The 21,346-nt window shown below is 36.9% G+C and overlaps 2 protein-coding genes across 4 annotated transcripts; both read left to right on the forward strand.

Annotated features, from left to right (window-relative positions):
* The first annotated feature begins 1,565 nt into the window (after window positions 1-1,565).
* LOC122978806 (lysozyme g-like) lies at window positions 1,566-12,689 on the forward strand. Of its 3 annotated transcripts, none has more exons than XM_044345816.1 (5): window positions 1,566-1,680; window positions 7,991-8,074; window positions 9,287-9,489; window positions 9,578-9,719; window positions 12,150-12,689. In XM_044345816.1, exons 1-5 carry the CDS (start codon window positions 1,671-1,673, stop codon window positions 12,284-12,286), a joined length of 576 nt encoding a protein of 191 aa, XP_044201751.1. In that variant the 5' UTR covers window positions 1,566-1,670; the 3' UTR covers window positions 12,287-12,689. The 3 variants fall into 3 exon arrangements, with proteins under 3 accessions (XP_044201751.1, XP_044201752.1, XP_044201750.1); XM_044345815.1 differs by lacking the exon at window positions 1,566-1,680 and adding an exon at window positions 7,193-7,444 and having other exon boundaries at window positions 7,969-8,074; XM_044345817.1 differs by lacking the exons at window positions 7,991-8,074; window positions 9,287-9,489; window positions 9,578-9,719; window positions 12,150-12,689 and adding exons at window positions 2,773-2,954; window positions 3,043-3,181; window positions 4,267-4,795 and having other exon boundaries at window positions 1,572-1,680.
* A 2,623-nt stretch (window positions 12,690-15,312) lies between these two features.
* Window positions 15,313-20,861, forward strand: LOC122979474 (lysozyme g-like). Its single transcript, XM_044346957.1, has 5 exons — window positions 15,313-15,324; window positions 15,849-15,954; window positions 17,167-17,369; window positions 17,458-17,599; window positions 20,030-20,861. Exons 1-5 carry the CDS (start codon window positions 15,313-15,315, stop codon window positions 20,164-20,166), a joined length of 600 nt encoding a protein of 199 aa, XP_044202892.1. The 3' UTR covers window positions 20,167-20,861.
* Window positions 20,862-21,346: the final 485 nt, after the last annotated feature.

Raw genomic sequence — 21,346 nt, forward strand, 5'->3', positions numbered from 1 at the left:
GATCTGACTTTTCAAACTTCAGTCACTATGTTTTAAATAATTGTTGTATGACTGTGAAAGAATCCTGGTGGGGCAGCAGATGTGATGGATGGAGAAGATTTGAACAAATAAACATTTTAGAAATGGTATCCAGATGATGATCCAGATAAATTTTATACACACACACACACACACACACACATATATATATATATATATATTTAGAGAGAGAGAGAGAGAGAGAGAATTTAAGAATTTCTAGAATAATAATAACAATAAGAATTTCATGCATTACTATGATATATAAGGAGAAACAGAGTTTTCAACTTTTTTCATTTTCCAGCAGTGGTGTTTCATAAAGTTTCATATTGTGAAAAGCCTGTCTCCAATGAGCCGAACAAACTAAACTGAAACTGAGTGGCAGGAAGCTGCGTTATAGTATGTGAAGTGATGCAACAACAGACCTGTGGCTGCAGAAATGAACCAACAAGATAACAAGTGAACCTTGATTTAACTGCTTGTAGAAAAAGTCAACTAGCAGCTAATGTGACCAGAATAAAGCAAGTCTGCTCGTTCATGATGATCAAACACACCAGAGACATAATAATAATAATAATAATGATAATAATAATAATAATAATAATAATAATAATAATAATAATAATAATAATAATAATAATTTTATTTATATAGCACTTTTTAAAACACACATTTACAAAGTGCTTCACAAATAGGATCAAATACATACATACATAAATACACATACATATGCATGATACATACACAAGAATTGAAACACACAACAAAACAAACAAACAAAACTAAAAGTAAACAGAGTATTTATAAGAAGTCTAACCTATAGAAATGAGTTCTCAGCTGTGCAACTAAAGATCTTTGGCTTCTAGAGAAGTGACTTTTTAAAGCAACATTTAAAGAGGAACCGATGAGTCAGAGTTGTTTATTGGTTTTATTTAATTTGCAGAGCATTTAAAAGCAAATAATACTAAAACAACATCAGTGCAAATTAAACCAAATAGTAAAAATCCACATCAATACACCTAAATACAAGAAAGACAGATTAACAGCTCAAATTAAATTTAATTAATGACGTGTCATCTTACTCCATAAACAAGCTTTTGTTAATTTGACATTCATCACGGCACCAGTTAAAAGACAGAGCTTCTGATGATGATGATGATGGTTGGGGAGATAACAGAGAAATTAAAACAGTCCTGCTGTCTCTGTGCTGACTGCTGCTTAAAATAAGTCAACATTTTACTGTAAACCTCTTGTAACTCCTGGAAATATCCTACATCCAACCATTTAAGCTGCAGTTAGTTGATAAGTATTTACTTACTTACTCACTTTCATATTGACTTAATTGGGTTCATGCCCTGCTGGAACATTATTTGTCATCCAAACAGTTTTGCTGTTTTTTTCCTTCAGTTTCTCCTGTCCAAAGTCCAAATGTTATATATAAGTGCTTACTTACTTTCATTTTGACTGAATGCTGATTGGGTTAAAGGGTTCATTCCTTGCTGAACAGTTATTTCTGAGAAACCATGTGCTCCACCTCCTCTGGTTTGATTGGCTGTGCTGCAGCCAGTGGAGATAAGATTCACTATATAAGTAGAGGAAGAGTCTGATAATCACCATCACTTCTAGAGGAGCAACAGAGAAGAAAGACCAACATGTCTCGAGGTAAGTACACTTTTTGTTGAAAATGCGTCTTTGTCCATCACGGTGCTGAAATTAAGCTTCCAATTGGAATTTTCTGATCCACCTTAAAAGTGGCGTAACGCCTGTAGATGATGTTTTCAGTTGTTTTCAAGCTAATTCATGAACTGAAAAAGTTAACAAATAAGGGGAAAATGACTCATAGTAAACAGATTTTCAGTCTTATTGTTATTTGTGCCTATGTGGTCCAACCTGCTCAGTATTAAAAAGTCTCAAGAGATCAATACTCCAGTATGATCAATGATATTCAATGATATTTCTCCATTCAGATCACATTAGTCCAGGTCCTTATCCAAATCCACTACACTTAGACTTGTCAAATCTGGACTAGATTACCAGGGAGGCTCCAGAGACTCATTGAAACACAGATTGTGTCAGATTTATGAAACCTTAATTTGTCAAAACTGAAAAAAGGCTGATTCACATCTAGACCACATTAGACCAGATCCAGATCAAAAACCACTGAAATCATATTACCACACATAACAGCCAGCCCTTGAAAACACAACTTGTTGTTTTTACATTTAGGATTATGCTTTTGCAGATTAAACAAATGAGATATAACGTGTTGATTATTGAGCTTTACAGGTGCTGGTAGGCAGATGATTTTCTGTGAACAGAAAAAATCTCTGTTTCCTCTGTTTTCAGTCTTTGTGGTAAGCTAAGCTAACCCACTGATACAGATTTCCCCTCAGGATGACTTGTAATAACTGGTGATCTCTTAACTTTACATCTAGTAAATTTAATTTGTCCAATAATTTTATTCCCATCATCCTCCGCTGAACATTGTGTTGAGTGCTGATAAACTAAGATGGTGAACCTGGTAAACATTATACCTGATAGCATTTAGCTCAAAGCCCCTCTATAGACTCTTAGTCTAATTAATTATGTAAAGAAACTCCCTGAAAGCAGTGTTGATGCTGACTGGGTTATCCTGGTAAATTAAAGAAAATGTATTTGAATTGAGACACTTTCTGATACTGAATGATGTGGCACAGCCATGAACATTTTACATGATGAAGTTTAAATGATTAGAAACTTTAACTTCCTCTGCAGAGGCTGCAGAAGATCTTCCTTACATAAACCAGTACAAAAACAAGATTATCAGGGCTGCTAACAAATATGGAATGAAGCCTTCTGTCGTGGCTGGCATCATCTCCAGAGAGAGCCGCGGAGGCAGAGGGGCAGGTTTCGTTAATGGCTGGGGGGACAACGGGAACGCCTTCGGACTAATGCAGGTCTGTGTTCCACACACAAGTCTCTGTCCAACACACTCTCTGCATCCACCTGCCTGATAATAATGTCTTTTATTTTTATGCTTCCTAGGTTGACAAGAACTGGCACACGCCTAGGGGTGCGTGGGACAGCCAGGAACATATCGATCAAGGCACTGAGATTCTAGCAGACTGCTACCGAACCGTCGGACGTGACTTTCCTCAGTTGACCGGGACCATGAAGCTGAGAGGTAAAGATCATCCATCTGAAGAGTTATCTGTGTGTCTTTGGGTTGTAAAACAGTCTTGTCTATTGTTGCAGTGTGAGTTAGTGGTATCAGTGTAAAATTTACAACATCAAAACATAAAGAAAGATTTTACAAAGTTTCAAAATGAGAACTGAAGTTTTTAAGAATAAATCTACAAAGCAATTAGTTTTGAAGTCCTGAAACAACAAATCCACCAGTATTATTTAATTTAGTAAATTAAAGCCTCTGTTTGTAGACTGTTTGTGTGATTAGAGCATTTTTCTAATTATTCGGACAGGACACCTTTTTGTTTGTGAGAATAAATAAATGAAACAATCCTGGTGAGTGATGGTGCAGTACACTATGTGTTGCCTTCAGCCTTTTCAGTTCTACCACTAGGGGGCGCCAAAGTCAGAAATGTTCAAATTCTTTCTATAAATGTCATTAAAGGGACCATATCATGCACATTTCTGGGTCTATAATTTTTAATCTGGGGCTTTACTGGAATATCTTTGAATGGTAACAGTAAAAAAAACAACTTATTGATCCATACTGGCCCTTTATGCAGCCCCTCAGTTCAGCCTCTGTCTGAAACAGGCTGTTCCGATAAGCCCACTTTGTTCTGATTGGTTAGCTCCCAGAAGCTGCGTCACAGCTGACCTCCAGGCTACGTCAACAAACCATTGAACAAACTGAACAAATCAGATGTCAGCTCGTCAGCAAGATTGAAAAAAATGTTGCAAACGAAGCATCAAAGCAGGCAGAAGCCCTGAGTTTTGACTTGCAGGGAGCATTTATACATACGATCATCTCACGTTTTGAAATTTTGACCATGTTTAACACAGATCTAACATCATAACAGTATATAAATAACAGAAAATCACAAAGCATGATACAGCTCCTTTAAAGTCAGAATGTGTTTTGAACAGATGTCAACTGTGAAAACTGTGAATGTCAATTATCAATTATCAATTATCAATCCCTGCTGAAGAACACAAAATTCCTTGAAATAATACAACAAATTGGCAAAATAAACTCATCTCACCACATTTTTCCTCACTCTTAAACTTATTTTCTTCCTGCTTTAGGAGCTCTGGCTGCCTACAACATGGGAACACAAAGAATGGACCCCGACAACGTGGACGCTCACACTACTTGGGGGAACTATTCCAGTGATGTCCTTGCCAGGGCCCAGTACTATGAGAGGAAAGGGTATTAACTCAGACCTCCCCCATTTCTGAGTTGAAGTTAAATTTAAACAGTAAATAACATCAACATGAAGCAGAATTAGACAACACTTACTTTTGCAAGTTCACATTTTCTGGTGTGCTCATCAATGAAATCTCACAAATCATATGAAGTTCTCAGCATGATTACAATCTGATTGATTGATCTGTCATTTTATATCCTTTATGATTTTATAAATGGAATTATCTTAAAGTGGACAAATGCATTTCTGCAGCAGAGTAACTACAACGTTTGATGTCATTTGCAGCGTGTATCAGTGGATCAATAAAGCTATCAGTCCAGTATATATAATCCTGAGTCATGTCTTTTCACTAAATGACAAGTGGATACATTTACAGACATGTACACACACAACATCCTCCAGCATCACTGTGAGCAGGTGTAAGAGTTCCTGCATGCTGATCTTGTTATGTCTGTGCCACAGTTGAGCTGTAAGAACAAACAGTAAAGTCCTGACAAAAATTAACAACACAACTTATTCTTCTTAACCACTTGTGACTTTTAATCCTTAGTATTGGTCAAACTCCAAAAACACTGGATCCTACAATTCCCATAATGCAGTGAGATAGTGTCTTTCATTAGATCCTCAGTGCCTCCTAAATGCCACAGTTTCTGTTAAATATTTAAAAAGTCTCAAGCTCAGGCTGAGATAACCCAGATGAAAATACATTATACACATTATTTACTGGCTGAGTAGTTCTCCTCTTAACAAGTAAACTTTACCTCATGTGTAGGTCTGTGGAGTGGCTCTTTAAATATTTCAGACAGTGTTGAATATTCTCAGACTTCCAGTATTCTCAACTTTCATTCCTTACTGTAGTTTTCTACTGGCATATTCTGTATATATACAATAAATATACATGATCGAGTGATTTTTATTATTGTGTCATGCATTTACAAAGCCCAGCCTGCATGGGCTTACAAGACACCATTAAACAAAAAAAAGACCAGATCCTGCATCACATATGATTTACAATTCCACTATTAAACAAACAAACCATCCTGTCTTTTTTTCAGCCTTTAGACACAACATTTTCTTCATCAGGGCTCCAAAATATTCCTGAATTTCGATCATACATTTCACTTTATATTGATGTTCTTAAATTCTCATGACAGGGACGGTACAAAAGGAAACATGATTCATTCTCATATAAATATATAAACCGTCATCTCTGGTGTCATTGTCTTGCTTTAATATTTTCATACATTGGATCCTTATTTATTAACTCACCTGCTTTCAAAATGTGCTTTACAAAGTTCATTATCACTGAATTTCTCCTGACTGACACGCCTCTTATTCTTAGGAGTTTCTCCTAACTCGGCCAGTCAGGAGAAACGTTTAGTCGTAGGAGGTTTTGTGAATACGACTCCTGATTTGTGAGTCAGACTTTGGTTTCACACCTCAGCTTGTAATTTCCAGTTTTGTCCACAACAGGGTGCACTATTCATTCAATGTTAGCTCTTAACCTGAGACACATGACTTCATGTTGCACCACACAAAGGAGAAAAGTTTGAGAGAGAAAATGACAAATCCCTCCACAACAACCTGTTTCAGATCTGACTTTTCAAACTTCAGTCACTATGTTTTAAATAATTGTTGTATGACTGTGAAAGAATCTTGGTGGGGCAGCAGATGTGATGGATGGAAGAAGATTTGAACAAACAAACATTTTAGAAATGGTATCCAGATGATGTGTTTTAGTGTATCTCAGTCATCTAAAATAACTCTAAGGCTTCTAACAACAACACTGAAGGTAAATAAATAAATAAATTTCGTGCATTACTATGATATATAAGGAGAAACAGAATTTTCAACTTTTTTCATTTTCCAGCAGTTTCATACTGTGAAAAGCCTGTCTCCAATGAGCCGAACAAACTAAACTGAAACTGAGCTGCAGGAAGCTGCGTTATAGTATGTGAAGTGGTTCAACAATAGACTACGCCCTGTGGCTGCAGAAATGAACCAACAAGATAACAACTGAACCTCGATTTAACTGCTTGTAGAAAAAGTCAACTAGCAGCTAATGTGACCAGAATAAAGCAAGTCTGCTCGTTCATAATGATCAAACACACCAGAGACAATAATAATAATAATAATAATAATTTTATTTATATAGCACTTTTTAAAATACACATTTACAAAGTGCTTCACAAATAGGATAAAATACATACATACATAAATACACATACATATGCATGATACATACACAAGAATTAAAACACACAACCAAACAAACAAACAAAACTAAAAGCAAACAGAGTATTTATAAGAAGTCTAATCTATAGAAATGAGTTCTCAGCTGTGCAACTAAAGATCTTTGGCTTCTAGAGAAGTGACGTATGATTCAGGGTCAAACCTTTGTTTGATATGCATATACTGTCTGTCCTTAATTTAATCATAAGGGCTGAAACTTAAGGTATAGATGTAGTTGTTTAAGATGCAACATGACATTAAACAACTTTGATTTATCAAATATGACTCCAGTCAGATAATTTATTTATCAGTTTATCATCAGTTGGATTTTGCTTCTTGGTTTGTACGAGTGAAATATCGGCCTCACTGTTTCAACCCTTCAGATTGTCTTTCTGTTCTGTTTGTATTTTTAATATTTGGATTCTGAGTTTCTTTTTTTAAAACAACATTTAAAGAGGAACCGATGAGTCAAAGTTGTTTATTAGTTTTATTTAAATTGCAGAGCATTTAAAAGCAAATAATACTAAAACAACATCAGTGCAAACTAAACCAAAAAGTAAAAATCCACATCAATACACCTAAATACAAAAGTCCAAATATTTGATAAGTGCTTACTTACTTTCATTTTGACTGAATACTGGTTGGGTTAAAGGGTTCATTCCCTGCTGGACAGTTATTTCTAGGAAACCATGTGCTCCACCTCCTCTGGTTTGATTGGCTGTGCTGCAGCCAGTGGAGATGAGATTCACTGTTTAAGTGGAGGAAGAGTCTGATAATCACCATCACTTCTAGAGGAGCAACAGAAAAACAACATGGGGTCGATGGTAAGTACACTTTGTTTTGTGAAAATGACTCTTTGTCCACCACAGTAATGTGTGTGTGGCTGCATGATGGTATTTGTGGAGGAAGAACTCAGATCCTTAAATAAAAGTACCAATACAACAATATCCAAGATGCTAAAAAGTTAAGAGTTAGTAAAGAAAAAGTAGAAAAGCAAGATGTACTTTAAGTATCAAAAAATACTTATTCTGCAGAAAAATGTCCCCTGTGATATATTATCATATACAACATTATTAAATTATTAATACTGATGTATTTGGTGCATAATCAGTATTTTACAGTTGTAGCTGAGCTAGTTTTAACTGTTTTTTACACGGATCAGAGGTTCCCAACCCCCCTCCAAAGTGTCATTGAGGGGTTGTGAGATGATAATGTTATTGCTCTGGTGAATTCAGAGAGGAGAAGGTCATCTAAATACTTTTACATGAATTTCTTACATTTTGCATTTGAACTTTTCTGACTTGTATATGATTTGTTGTATATATTCTATGTTTGGTGTTTGGTGTAGTTTTCATGGCCTTCTGATACAGACTATCCACATGGAGACATTCGTAAGGTTAACACAACTGGTGCATCAGACGAGACAGCACGTGCTGATGGAAAAAGCTCCAGAGGTGAGTGACATCAAACACCATCCTCATCATGATGAATAGAAGGACTCCTGGATCATTAGTGACAGGGTTAATATCTTCAAGCAGGTCCTCTGGAAGAGGTGGTCAATAAATGAGGAGCTGGTTTGGGTAGAATAAGCAGAGCAGAGGCTCATGTAAACAGGAAAGTCTTGGTCACAATGCACAATGCTGTTCTTCTTACCTCCAGCACTACTGTAGTGAAACAAAACATGGTGAGACCAACAGGGCTGCTCGTCTCATGACAAGCTGGATCAAGAGACAAAATCAAGATTTACAAACTTCTGTAAATGGCTGGTATTGGCAGCATATTGGACCAAATTAAAGAATAGTTCAACATTTTGGGAAATGCGCTTCCCCTTCTTACAGAGAGTTGGATGAGAAAATCACCTCCCTCATGTCTGTACGATGAATATGAAGCTACATCCAGCAGCTAGTTAGTTTAGTTTAGTAGGACTGGAATCAGGGGAAACAGCTAGTCTGGTTTAGTCCAAAGGTAATAAAATCCACCTGCCAGAACCTCTGAAGCTCACTAATTATATCTCATTTAATCTGTACAAAAATAAAGTATAAAAATGATATGCTGGTTTTAAGTCACTGCGCCCGACCAAGAAATAGTCCCACACATAACAGCCGGCCCTTGAAAACACAACTTGTTGTTTTTACATTTAGGATTATGCTTTTGCAGATTAAACAAATGAGATATAATGTGTTGATTATTGAGCTTTACAGGTGCTGGTAGGCAGATGATTTTCTGTGAACAGAAAAAATATCTGTTTCCTCTGTTTTCAGTCTTTGTGGTAAGCTAAGCTAACCCACTGATACAGATTTCCCCTCAGGATGACTTGTAATAACTGGTGATCTCTTAACTTTACATTTTGTAAATTTAATTTGTCCAATAATTTTATTCCCATCATCCCCCGCTGAACATTGTGTTGAGTGCTGATAAACTAAGATGGTGAACCTGGTAAACATTATACCTGATAGCATTTAGCTCAAAGCCCCTCTATAGACTCTTAGTCTAGTTAATTATGTAAAGAAACTCCCTGAAAGCAGTATTGATACTGACTGGGTTATCCTGGTAAATTAAAGAAAATGTATTTGAATTGAGACACTTTCTGATAATGAATAATGTGGCACAGCCATGAACATTTTACATGATGAAGTTTAAATGAATAGAAACTTTCATTTCCTCAGGAGTGCGCGCATCCCATGAGATGGCTGAAGATGATCTTCCTTACATAAAGAAGTACAAAGACAAGATTATCAGGGCTGCTAAAAAAAATGACGTGCAGCCTTCTGTCGTGGCTGGCATCATCTCCAGAGAGACCCGCGGAGGCAGAGGGGCAGGTTTGGATGATGGCTGGGGGAACAACGGGAACGCCTTCGGACTAATGCAGGTCTGTGTTCCACACACAAGTCTCTGTCCAACACACTCTCTGCATCCACCTGCCTGATAGTAATGTCTTTTATTTTTATGCTTCCTAGATTGACAAGGACTGGCACACGCCTAGGGGTGAGTGGGACAGCCAGGAACATATCAATCAAGGCACTAAGATTCTAGTGGGCTTATACTCAGATGACATTGAGGAAAAATTTCCTCGTTGGGACAAGAACCAGAAGCTGAAAGGTAAAGATCATCCATCTGAAGAGTTGTTTGTGTGTCTTTGGGTTGTAAAACAATGTTGTCTATTGTTGCAGTGTGAGTTAGTGGTATCAGTGTAAAATTTACAACATCAGAACAAACAGAAAGATTTTACAAAGTTTCAAAATGAAAACTGAAGTTTTTACAAATAAATCTACAAAGCAATTAGTTTTGAAGTCCTGAAACAGCAAATCCACCAGTATTATTTAATTTAGTAAATTAAAGCCTCTGTTTGTAGAATTTTTTTGAGTGATTATAGCATTATTCTAATTATTCGGACAGGACACCTTTTGGAAAAGAGTGTTCAGAAACCGGCAAAACCCAACTTTCCCTGACATTTTTTATTGATAGGTATAGATTGTCATTGGAGGGGACGACTTATCTGTTTCAGCTTTTTGAGCCTTATGTTGCCAGTCCCAGTGAGCACCAACTGGGATTTCAACGATGATTTCTAGTTGAAAACTGGGTGATATTTGGTCTGAATGTCTGAGGCCTCTTTTCAACCAGTTAAAATGTGATTACAACATCGATATGTAATGAAACACAAATTTGTTTAATCATTTTGATAATTTGTTTAGTTGTAGCTTGAAAGAGAGACGTATCGATTAGTGTGAAGGTATTTTTCCAAAGTCATGTTGCACTGGTAGGATAAATGTGGTCGACACAAAGACGTAATTTCAACGCATTTAATGTTTCATATAAAATGTCAGAAATATGGAACTATATAGTAGGGGTGGAGCAAAATCCGAATGCGGTATTTGGAAAAGTACAAATTGTGGGTTTTAATGAATATTTATTTCATACAAATGTTTTAAAAATTATTTGTTCTCAGGAAGACAAAAATAACGTCATATAACAGCACGTAGGTCGGGACTCGTAGCGTAGTGAGGTTACTGTCTCCGTCCCTCTCCTCTGCTCCACTCTGCTGTCCGTCTGTGTCACAGATGTATAAATAGCTGCAGGTCTGTGTGTCAGGTGGAGCTGAGCTTTGGCTGAGTGGTTCGTGTAGTCATATGTGATCTGGGAGATCAGGGTTAGAGACCTGGTGTGGGAACCCTCCTTCACTAGACCATATTTCACCAGGATTTGCAATAGTGAAATTTTTCATCCTCGACAATGTACAAATTTCTGTTGTCATTTTGGAGCCTAACTAAGAAAACGCATCCAAATTTCTCAGTTTAACCTGTTTTGAACATCTTTTCATGGGTGAACATAACAATTTCTTAAACGTCTTTTCAACGGGAAAATGCTCACTGGGGTGCAACACGCCAGAGTTGTGGATTTACAGTCACACAGAATGTATGCATTGCCTTGTGTTACTTTGCTACAGGTACTTTTATGTATGCTGTGGGTGATGTCAAAGCCATTTCATTGTGCTTTTGTATACCGATATCCTAAAACACACACTGATTGAAGCACTAAAGTCTTGTACTTCTTGTTCTTATAACATATGAAAGTAAGCCTACTTCTACCTTGAATTATGTTTTTATATTTATTTTTTATTTGCGCTTAAGTCCATTTGACACTGACTGGATTGTGTCTTTAACTTCTTTGTATTTGTCTAATGTTATAGTTTGCGCTCTGCTGCAAACACCGCCCCTTTTATGTTAACATGCTCATGGCTAGATTGGTAAAACCTGGGTTGATTTACCGAGTTGAGAACCACCATCATATGACCGCTATCCTGGTTATGTTGAACTTGCTTTGTACTACAGGCAGCTGGTGAGAGATGGTGCAGTACACTATGTGTTGCCTTCAGCCTTTTTTAGTTCAACCACTAGGTCAGAAATGTTCAAATGGCATTAAATGAACCATATCATGCACATTTCCAGGTCTATATTTTTAATCTGGGGCTCTACTGGAATATCTTTGCATGATTTACAATAAATAAAACAAAAACACCTTATGGATCTATACTGACTCTTTATGCAGCCCTTCGGTTCAGCCTCTGTCTGAAACAGGCCATTTTAATGACGCCCTCCCAACAAGTCCACTCTGCTCTGATTGGTTAGCTCCCAGAAGCTGCGTCACAGCTGACCTCCGGCCGCTCAGGAGGCTACATCAACAAACCATGAAACAAACTATAGAACCCCGAATTTTGACTTGCAGGGAGTATTTATACATACGATCATCTCAAGTTTCTGAATTTTGACCATGTTTAACACAGATATCCAACATCATAACAGTATATAAATAAGATCACAAAGCATGATACAGCTCCTTTATAGTCAGAATGTGTTTTGAATGGATGTCAACTGTGAAAACTGTGAATGTTAATTATCAATTATCAATTATCAATTATCAATCCCTGCTGAAGAACACAAACCTCCTTGAAATAATACAACAAATTGGCAAAATAAACTCACCTCACTGCATTTTTCTGCACCCTTGCAAATTATTTTCTTCCTGCTTTAGGAGCTCTGGCTGCCTACAACATGGGAACAGAAAAAATGGCCTCCTCCTACAGCAAAGTGGACGATCACACTACCGGAGGGGACTATTCCAATGATGTCACTGCCAGGGCCCAGTACTATGAGAAGAATGGGTTTTAACTCAGAGAGCTCCCCCATTTCTGAGTTAAAGTTAACTTTGAACAGCAAATACCATCAACATGAAGCAGAATTAGACAACACTTACTTTTCATTTTTTTAAAGGAGTTGGTGTGCTCATCAGTGAAATCTCACTAATCAAATGAAGGTCTCAGCATGACTGATTGATATCTGTGTCATTCTATAACCTTTATAATTTTATAAATGCAATTATCTTAAAGTGGACAAATGCATTTCTGCAGCAGAGTAACTACAATGTTTGATGTCATTTGCAGCATGTATCAGTGGATCAATAAAGCTATCAGTCCAGTATATATAATCCTGAGTCATGTCTTTTCACTAAATGACAAGTGGATACATTTACAGACATGTACACACACAACATCCTCCAGCATCACTGTGAGCAGGTGTAAGAGTTCCTGCATGCTGATCTTGTTATGTCTGTGCCACAGTTGAGCTGTAAGAACAAACAGTAAAGTCCTGACAAAAATTAACAACACAACTTATTCTTCTTAACCATTTGTGACTTTTAGTCCTTAGTATTGGTCAAACTCCAAAAACACTGGATCCTACAATTCCCATAATGCAGTGAGATAGTGTCTTTCATTAGATCCTCAGTGCCTCCTAAATGCCACAGTTTCTGTTAAATATTTAAAAAGTCTCAAGCTCAGGCTGAGATAACCCAGATGAAAATACATTATACACATTATTTACTGGCTGAGTAGTTCTCCTCTTAACAAGTAAACTTTACCTCATGTGTAGGTCTGTGGAGTGGCTCTTTAAATATTTCAGACAGTGTTGAATATTCTCAGACTTCCAGTATTCTCAACTTTCATTCCTTACTGTGGTTTTCTACTGGCATATTCTGTATATATACAATAAATATACATGATCGAGTGATTTTTATTATTGTGTCATGCATTTACAAAGCCCAGCCTGCATGGGCTTACAAGACACCATTAAACAAAAAAAAGACCAGATCCTGCATCACATATGATTTACAATTCCACTATTAAACAAACAAACCATCCTGTCTTTTTTTCAGCCTTTAGACACAACATTTTCTTCATCAGGGCTCCAAAATATTCCTGAATTTCGATCATACATTTCACTTTATATTGATGTTCTTAAATTCTCATGACAGGGACGGTACAAAAGGAAACATGATTCATTCTCATATATATAAACCATCATCTCTGGTGTCATTGTTTTACTTTAATATTTTCATACATTGGATCCTTATTTATTAACTCACCTGCTTTCAAAATGTGCTTTACAAAGTTCATTATCACTGAATTTCTCCTGACTGACACGCCTCTTATTCTTAGGAGTTTCTCCTAACTCGGCCAGTCAGGAGAAACGTTTAGTCGTAGGAGGTTTTGTGAATACGACTCCTGATTTGTGAGTAAGACTTTGGTTTCACACCTCAGCTTGTAATTTACAGTTTTGTCCACAACAGGGTGCACTATTCATTCAATGTTAGCTCTTAACCTGAGACACATGACTTCATGTTGCACCACACAAAGGAGAAAAGTTTGAGAGAGAAAATGACAAATCCCTCCACAACAACCTGTTTCAGATCTGACTTTTCAAACTTCAGTCACTATGTTTTAAATAATTGTTGTATGACTGTGAAAGAATCTTGGTGGGGCAGCAGATGTGATGGATGGAAAAGATTTGAACAAACAAACATTTTAGAAATGGTATCCAGATGATGTGTTTTAGTGTATCTCAGTCATCTAAAATAACTCTAAGGCTTCTAACAACAACACTGAAGGTAAATAAATAAATAAATTTCGTGCATTACTATGATATATAAGGAGAAACAGAATTTTCAACTTTTTTCATTTTCCAGCAGTTTCATACTGTGAAAAGCCTGTCTCCAATGAGCCGAACAAACTAAACTGAAACTGAGCTGCAGGAAGCTGCGTTATAGTATGTGAAGTGGTTCAACAATAGACTACGCCCTGTGGCTGCAGAAATGAACCAACAAGATAACAACTGAACCTCGATTTAACTGCTTGTAGAAAAAGTCAACTAGCAGCTAATGTGACCAGAATAAAGCAAGTCTGCTCGTTCATAATGATCAAACACACCAGAGACAATAATAATAATAATAATAATAATTTTATTTATATAGCACTTTTTAAAATACACATTTACAAAGTGCTTCACAAATAGGATAAAATACATACATACATAAATACACATACATATGCATGATACATACACAAGAATTGAAACACACAACCAAACAAACAAACAAAACTAAAAGCAAACACAGTATTTATAAGAAGTCTAATCTATAGAAATGAGTTCTCAGCTGTGCAACTAAAGATCTTTGGCTTCTAGAGAAGTGACGTATGATTCAGGGTCAAACCTTTGTTTGATATGCATATACTGTCTGTCCTTAATTTAATCATAAGGGCTGAAACTTAAGGTATAGATGTAGTTGTTTAAGATGCAACATGACATTAAACAACTTTGATTTATCAAATATGACTCCAGTCAGATAATTTATTTATCAGTTTATCATCAGTTGGATTTTGCTTCTTGGTTTGTACGAGTGAAATATCGGCCTCACTGTTTCAACCCTTCAGATTGTCTTTCTGTTCTGTTTGTATTTTTAATATTTGGATTCTGAGTTTCTTTTTTTAAAACAACATTTAAAGAGGAACCGATGAGTCAAAGTTGTTTATTAGTTTTATTTAAATTGCAGAGCATTTAAAAGCAAATAATACTAAAACAACATCAGTGCAAACTAAACCAAAAAGTAAAAATCCACATCAATACACCTAAATACAAAAGTCCAAATATTTGATAAGTGCTTACTTACTTTCATTTTGACTGAATACTGGTTGGGTTAAAGGGTTCATTCCCTGCTGGACAGTTATTTCTAGGAAACCATGTGCTCCACCTCCTCTGGTTTGATTGGCTGTGCTGCAGCCAGTGGAGATGAGATTCACTGTTTAAGTGGAGGAAGAGTCTGATAATCACCATCACTTCTAGAGGAGCAACAGAAAAACAACATGGGGTCGATGGTAAGTACACTTTGTTTTGTGAAAATGACTCTTTGTCCACCACAGTAATGTGTGTGTGGCTGCATGATGGTATTTGTGGAGGAAGAACTCAGATCCTTAAATAAAAGTACCAATACAACAATATCCAAGATGCTAAAAAGTTAAGAGTTAGTAAAGAAAAAGTAGAAAAGCAAGATGTACTTTAAGTATCAAAAAATACTTATTCTGCAGAAAAATGTCCCCTGTGATATATTATCATATACAACATTATTAAATTATTAATACTGATGTATTTGGTGCATAATCAGTATTTTACAGTTGTAGCTGAGCTAGTTTTAACTGTTTTTTACACGGATCAGAGGTTCCCAACCCCCCTCCAAAGTGTCATTGAGGGGTTGTGAGATGATAATGTTATTGCTCTGGTGAATTCAGAGAGGAGAAGGTCATCTAAATACTTTTACATGAATTTCTTACATTTTGCATTTGAACTTTTCTGACTTGTATATGTTTTGTTGTATATATTCTATGTTTGGTGTTTAGTGTAGTTTTCATGGCTTTTTGGTACAGACTATCCACATGGAGACATTCGTAAGGTTAACACAACTGGTGCATCAGACGAGACAGCACGTGCTGATGGAAAAAGCTCCAGAGGTGAGTGACATCAAACACCATCCTCATCATGATGAATAGAAGGACTCCTGGATCATTAGTGACAGGGTTAATATCTTCAAGCAGGTCCTCTGGAAGAGGTGGTCAATAAATGAGGAGCTGGTTTGGGTAGAATAAGCAGAGCAGAGGCTCATGTAAACAGGAAAGTCTTGGTCACAATGCACAATGCTGTTCTTCTTACCTCCAGCACTACTGTAGTGAAACAAAACATGGTGAGACCAACAGGGCTGCTCGTCTCATGACAAGCTGGATCAAGAGACAAAATCAAGATTTACAAACTTCTGTAAATGGCTGGTATTGGCAGCATATTGGACCACATTAAAGAATAGTTCAACATTTTGGGAAATGCGCTTCCCCTTCTTACAGAGAGTTGGATGAGAAAATCACCTCCCTCATGTCTGTACAATGAATATGAAGCTACATCCAGCAGCTGGTTAGTTTAGTTTAGTAGGACTGGAATCAGGGGAAACAGCTAGTCTGGTTTAGTCCAAAGGTAACAAAATCCACCTGCCAGAACCTCTGAAGCTCACTAATTATATCTCATTTAATCTGTACAAAAATAAAGTATAAAAATGATATGCTGGTTTTAAGTCACTGCGCCCGACCAAGAAATAGTCCCACACATAACAGCCGGCCCTTGAAAACACAACTTGTTGTTTTTACATTTAGGATTATGCTTTTGCAGATTAAACAAATGAGATATAACGTGTTGATTATTGAGCTTTACAGGTGCTGGTAGGCAGATGATTTTCTGTGAACAGAAAAAATATCTGTTTCCTCTGTTTTCAGTCTTTGTGGTAAGCTAAGCTAACCCACTGATACAGATTTCCCCTCAGGATGACTTGTAATAACTGGTGATCTCTTAACTTTACATTTTGTAAATTTAATTTGTCCAATAATTTTATTCCCATCATCCTCCGCTGAACATTGTGTTGAGTGCTGATAAACTAAGATGGTGAACCTGGTAAACATTATACCTGATAGCATTTAGCTCAAAGCCCCTCTATAGACTCTTAGTCTAGTTAATTATGTAAAGAAACTCCCTGAAAGCAGTATTGATACTGACTGGGTTATCCTGGTAAATTAAAGAAAATGTATTTGAATTGAGACACTTTCTGATACTGAATAATGTGGCACAGCCATGAACATTTTACATGATGAAGTTTAAATGAATAGAAACTTTCATTTCCTCAGGAGTGCGCGCATCCCATGAGATGGCTGCAGATGATCTTCCTTACATAAAGAAGTACAAAGACAAGATTATCAGGGCTGCTAAAAAAAATGACGTGCAGCCTTCTGTCGTGGCTGGCATCATCTCCAGAGAGACCCGCGGAGGCAGAGGGGCAGGTTTGGATGATGGCTGGGGGAACAACGGGAAGGCCTTTGGACTAATGCAGGTCTGTGTTCCACACACAAGTCTCTGTCCAACACACTCTCTGCATCCACCTGCCTGATAGTAATGTCTTTTATTTTTATGCTTCCTAGATTGACAAGGACTGGCACACGCCTAGGGGTGAGTGGGACAGCCAGGAACATATCAATCAAGGCACTAAGATTCTAGTGGGCTTATACTCAAATGACATTGAGGAAAAATTTCCTCGTTGGGACAAGAACCAGAAGCTGAAAGGTAAAGATCATCCATCTGAAGAGTTGTCTGTGTGTCTTTGGGTTGTAAAACAATGTTGTCTATTGTTGCAGTGTGAGTTAGTGGTATCAGTGTAAAATTTACAACATCAGAACAAACAGAAAGATTTTACAAAGTTTCAAAATGAAAACTGAAGTTTTTACAAATAAATCTACAAAGCAATTAGTTTTGAAGTCCTGAAACAGCAAATCCACCAGTATTATTTAATTTAGTAAATTAAAGCCTCTGTTTGTAGAATTTCTTTGAGTGATTATAGCATTATTCTAATTATTCAGACAGGACACCTTTTGGAAAAGAGTGTTCAGAAACCGGCAAAACCCAACTTTCCCTGACATTTTTTATTGATAGGTATAGATTGTCATTGGAGGGGACGACTTATCTGTTTCAGCTTTTTGAGCCTTATGTTGCCAGTCCCAGTGAGCACCAACTGGGATTTCAACGATGATTTCTAGTTGAAAACTGGGTGATATTTGGTCTGAATGTCTGAGGCCTCTTTTCAACCAGTTAAAATGTGATTACAACATCGACATGTAATGAAACACAAATTTGTTTAATCATTTTGATAATTTGTTTAGTTGTAGCTTGAAAGAGAGACGTATCGATTAGTGTGAAGGTATTTTTCCAAAGTCATGTTGCACTGGTAGGATAAATGTGGTCGACACAAAGACGTAATTTCAACGCATTTAATGTTTCATATAAAATGTCATAAATATGGAACTATATAGTAGGGGTGGAGCAAAATCCGAATGCGGTATTTGGAAAAGTACAAATTGTGGGTTTTAATGAATATTTATTTCATACAAATGTTTTAAAAATTATTTGTTCTCAGGAAGACAAAAATAACGTCATATAACAGCACGTAGGTCGGGACTCGTAGCGTAGTGAGGTTACTGTCTCCGTCCCTCTCCTCTGCTCCACTCTGCTGTCCGTCTGTGTCACAGATGTATAAATAGCTGCAGGTCTGTGTGTCAGGTGGAGCTGAGCTTTGGCTGAGTGGTTCGTGCAGTCATCTGTGATCTGGGAGATCAGGGTTAGAGACCTGGTGTGGGAACCCTCCTTCGCTAGACCATATTTCACCAGGATTTGCAATGGTGAAATTTTTCATCCTCTACAATGTACAAATTTCTGTTGTCATTTTGGAGCCTAACTAAGAAAACGCATCCAAATTTCTCAGTTTAACCTGTTTTGAACATCTTTTCATGGGTGAACATAACAATTTCTTAAACGTCTTTTCAACGGGAAAATGCTCACTGGGGTGCAACACGCCAGAGTTGTGGATTTACAGTCACACAGAATGTATGCATTGCCTTGCGTTACTTTGCTACAGGTACTTTTATGTATGCTGTGGGTGATGTCAAAGCCATTTCATTGTGCTTTTGTATACCGATATCCTAAAACACACACTGATTGAAGCACTAAAGTCTTGTACTTCTTGTTCTTATAACATATGAAAGTAAGCCTACTTCTACCTTGAATTATGTTTTTATATTTATTTTTTATTTGCGCTTAAGTCCATTTGACACTGACTGGATTGTGTCTTTAACTTCTTTGTATTTGTCTAATGTTATAGTTTGCGCTCTGCTGCAAACACCGCCCCTTTTATGTTAACATGCTCATGGCTAGATTGGTAAAACCTGGGTTGATTTACCGAGTTGAGAACCACCATCATATGACCGCTATCCTGGTTATGTTGAACTTGCTTTGTACTACAGGCAGCTGGTGAGAGATGGTGCAGTACACTATGTGTTGCCTTCAGCCTTTTTTAGTTCAACCACTAGGTCAGAAATGTTCAAATGGCATTAAATGAACCATATCATGCACATTTCCAGGTCTATATTTTTAATCTGGGGCTCTACTGGAATATCTTTGCATGATTTACAATAAATAAAACAAAAACACCTTATGGATCTATACTGACTCTTTATGCAGCCCTTCGGTTCAGCCTCTGTCTGAAACAGGCCATTTTAATGACGCCCTCCCAACAAGTCCACTCTGCTCTGATTGGTTAGCTCCCAGAAGCTGCGTCACAGCTGACCTCCGGCCGCTCAGGAGGCTACATCAACAAACCATGAAACAAACTATAGAACCCCGAATTTTGACTTGCAGGGAGCATTTATACATACGATCATCTCAAGTTTCTGAATTTTGACCATGTTTAACACAGATATCCAACATCATAACAGTATATAAATAAGATCACAAAGCATGATACAGCTCCTTTATAGTCAGAATGTGTTTTGAATGGATGTCAACTGTGAAAACTGTGAATGTTAATTATCAATTATCAATTATCAATTATCAATCCCTGCTGAAGAACACAAACCTCCTTGAAATAATACAACAAATTGGCAAAATAAACTCACCTCACTGCATTTTTCTGCACCCTTGCAAATTATTTTCTTCCTGCTTTAGGAGCTCTGGCTGCCTACAACATGGGAACAGAAAAAATGGCCTCCTCCTACAGCAAAGTGGACGATCACACTACCGGAGGGGACTATTCCAATGATGTCACTGCCAGGGCCCAGTACTATGAGAAGAATGGGTTTTAACTCAGAGAGCTCCCCCATTTCTGAGTTAAAGTTAACTTTGAACAGCAAATACCATCAACATGAAGCAGAATTAGACAACACTTACTTTTCATTTTTTTAAAGGAGTTGGTGTGCTCATCAGTGAAATCTCACTAATCAAATGAAGGTCTCAGCATGACTGATTGATATCTGTGTCATTCTATATCCTTTATAATTTTATAAATGGAATTATCTTAAAGTGGACAAATGCATTTCTGCAGCAGAGTAACTACAATGTTTGATGTCATTTGCAGCATGTATCAGTGGATCAATAAAGCTATCAGTCCAGTATATATAATCCTGAGTCATGTCTTTTCACTAAATGACAAGTGGATACATTTACAGACATGTACACACACAACATCCTCCAGCATCACTGTGAGCAGGTGTAAGAGTTCCTGCATGCTGCTCTTGTTATGTCTGTGCCACAGTTGAGCTGTAAGAACAAACAGTAAAGTCCTGACAAAAATTAACAACACAACTTATTCTTCTTAACCATTTGTGACTTTTAGTCCTTAATATTGGTCAAACTCCAAAAACACTGGATCCTACAATTCCCATAATGCAGTGAGATAGTGTCTTTCATTAGATCCTCAGTGCCTCCTAAATGCCACAGTTTCTGTTAAATATTTAAAAAGTCTCAAGCTCAGGCTGAGATAACCCAGATGAAAATACATTATACACATTATTTACTGGCTGAGTAGTTCTCCTCTTAACAAGTAAACTTTACCTCATGTGTAGGTCTATGGAGTGGCTCTTTAAATATTTCAGACAGTGTTGAATATTCTCAGACTTCCAGTATTCTCAACTTTCATTCCTTACTGTAGTTTTCTACTGGCATATTTTGTATTCATACAATAAATATACATGATCGAGTGACTTTTATTATTGTGTCATGCATTTACAAAGCCCAGCATGCATGGGCTTACAAGACACTATTAAACAAAAAAGACCAGATCCTGCATCACATATGATTTACAATTACACTATTAAACAAACAAACCATCCTGCCTTTTTTTTTAGCCTTTAGACACAACATTTTCTTCATCAGGGATCCAAAATATTCCTGAATTTCGATCATACATTTCACTTTATATTGATGTTCTTAAATTCTCATGACAGGGACGGTACAAAAGGAAACATGATTCATTCTCATATAAAT

The sequence above is a fragment of the Thunnus albacares genome, chromosome 3 (genome assembly GCF_914725855.1).
Source record: "Thunnus albacares chromosome 3, fThuAlb1.1, whole genome shotgun sequence".
Lineage (NCBI taxonomy): Eukaryota > Metazoa > Chordata > Actinopteri > Scombriformes > Scombridae > Thunnus > Thunnus albacares.

Coding starts and splice junctions, on each gene's coding strand:
- LOC122978806 (XM_044345815.1), top strand. Junction 8,075..9,286: donor TGATGGAAAAAGCTCCAGAG/GTGAGTGACATC, acceptor TCATTTCCTCAG/GAGTGCGCGCATCCCATGAG. Junction 9,490..9,577: donor ACGCCTTCGGACTAATGCAG/GTCTGTGTTCCA, acceptor TATGCTTCCTAG/ATTGACAAGGACTGGCACAC.
- LOC122979474 (XM_044346957.1), top strand. Junction 15,955..17,166: donor TGATGGAAAAAGCTCCAGAG/GTGAGTGACATC, acceptor TCATTTCCTCAG/GAGTGCGCGCATCCCATGAG. Junction 17,370..17,457: donor AGGCCTTTGGACTAATGCAG/GTCTGTGTTCCA, acceptor TATGCTTCCTAG/ATTGACAAGGACTGGCACAC.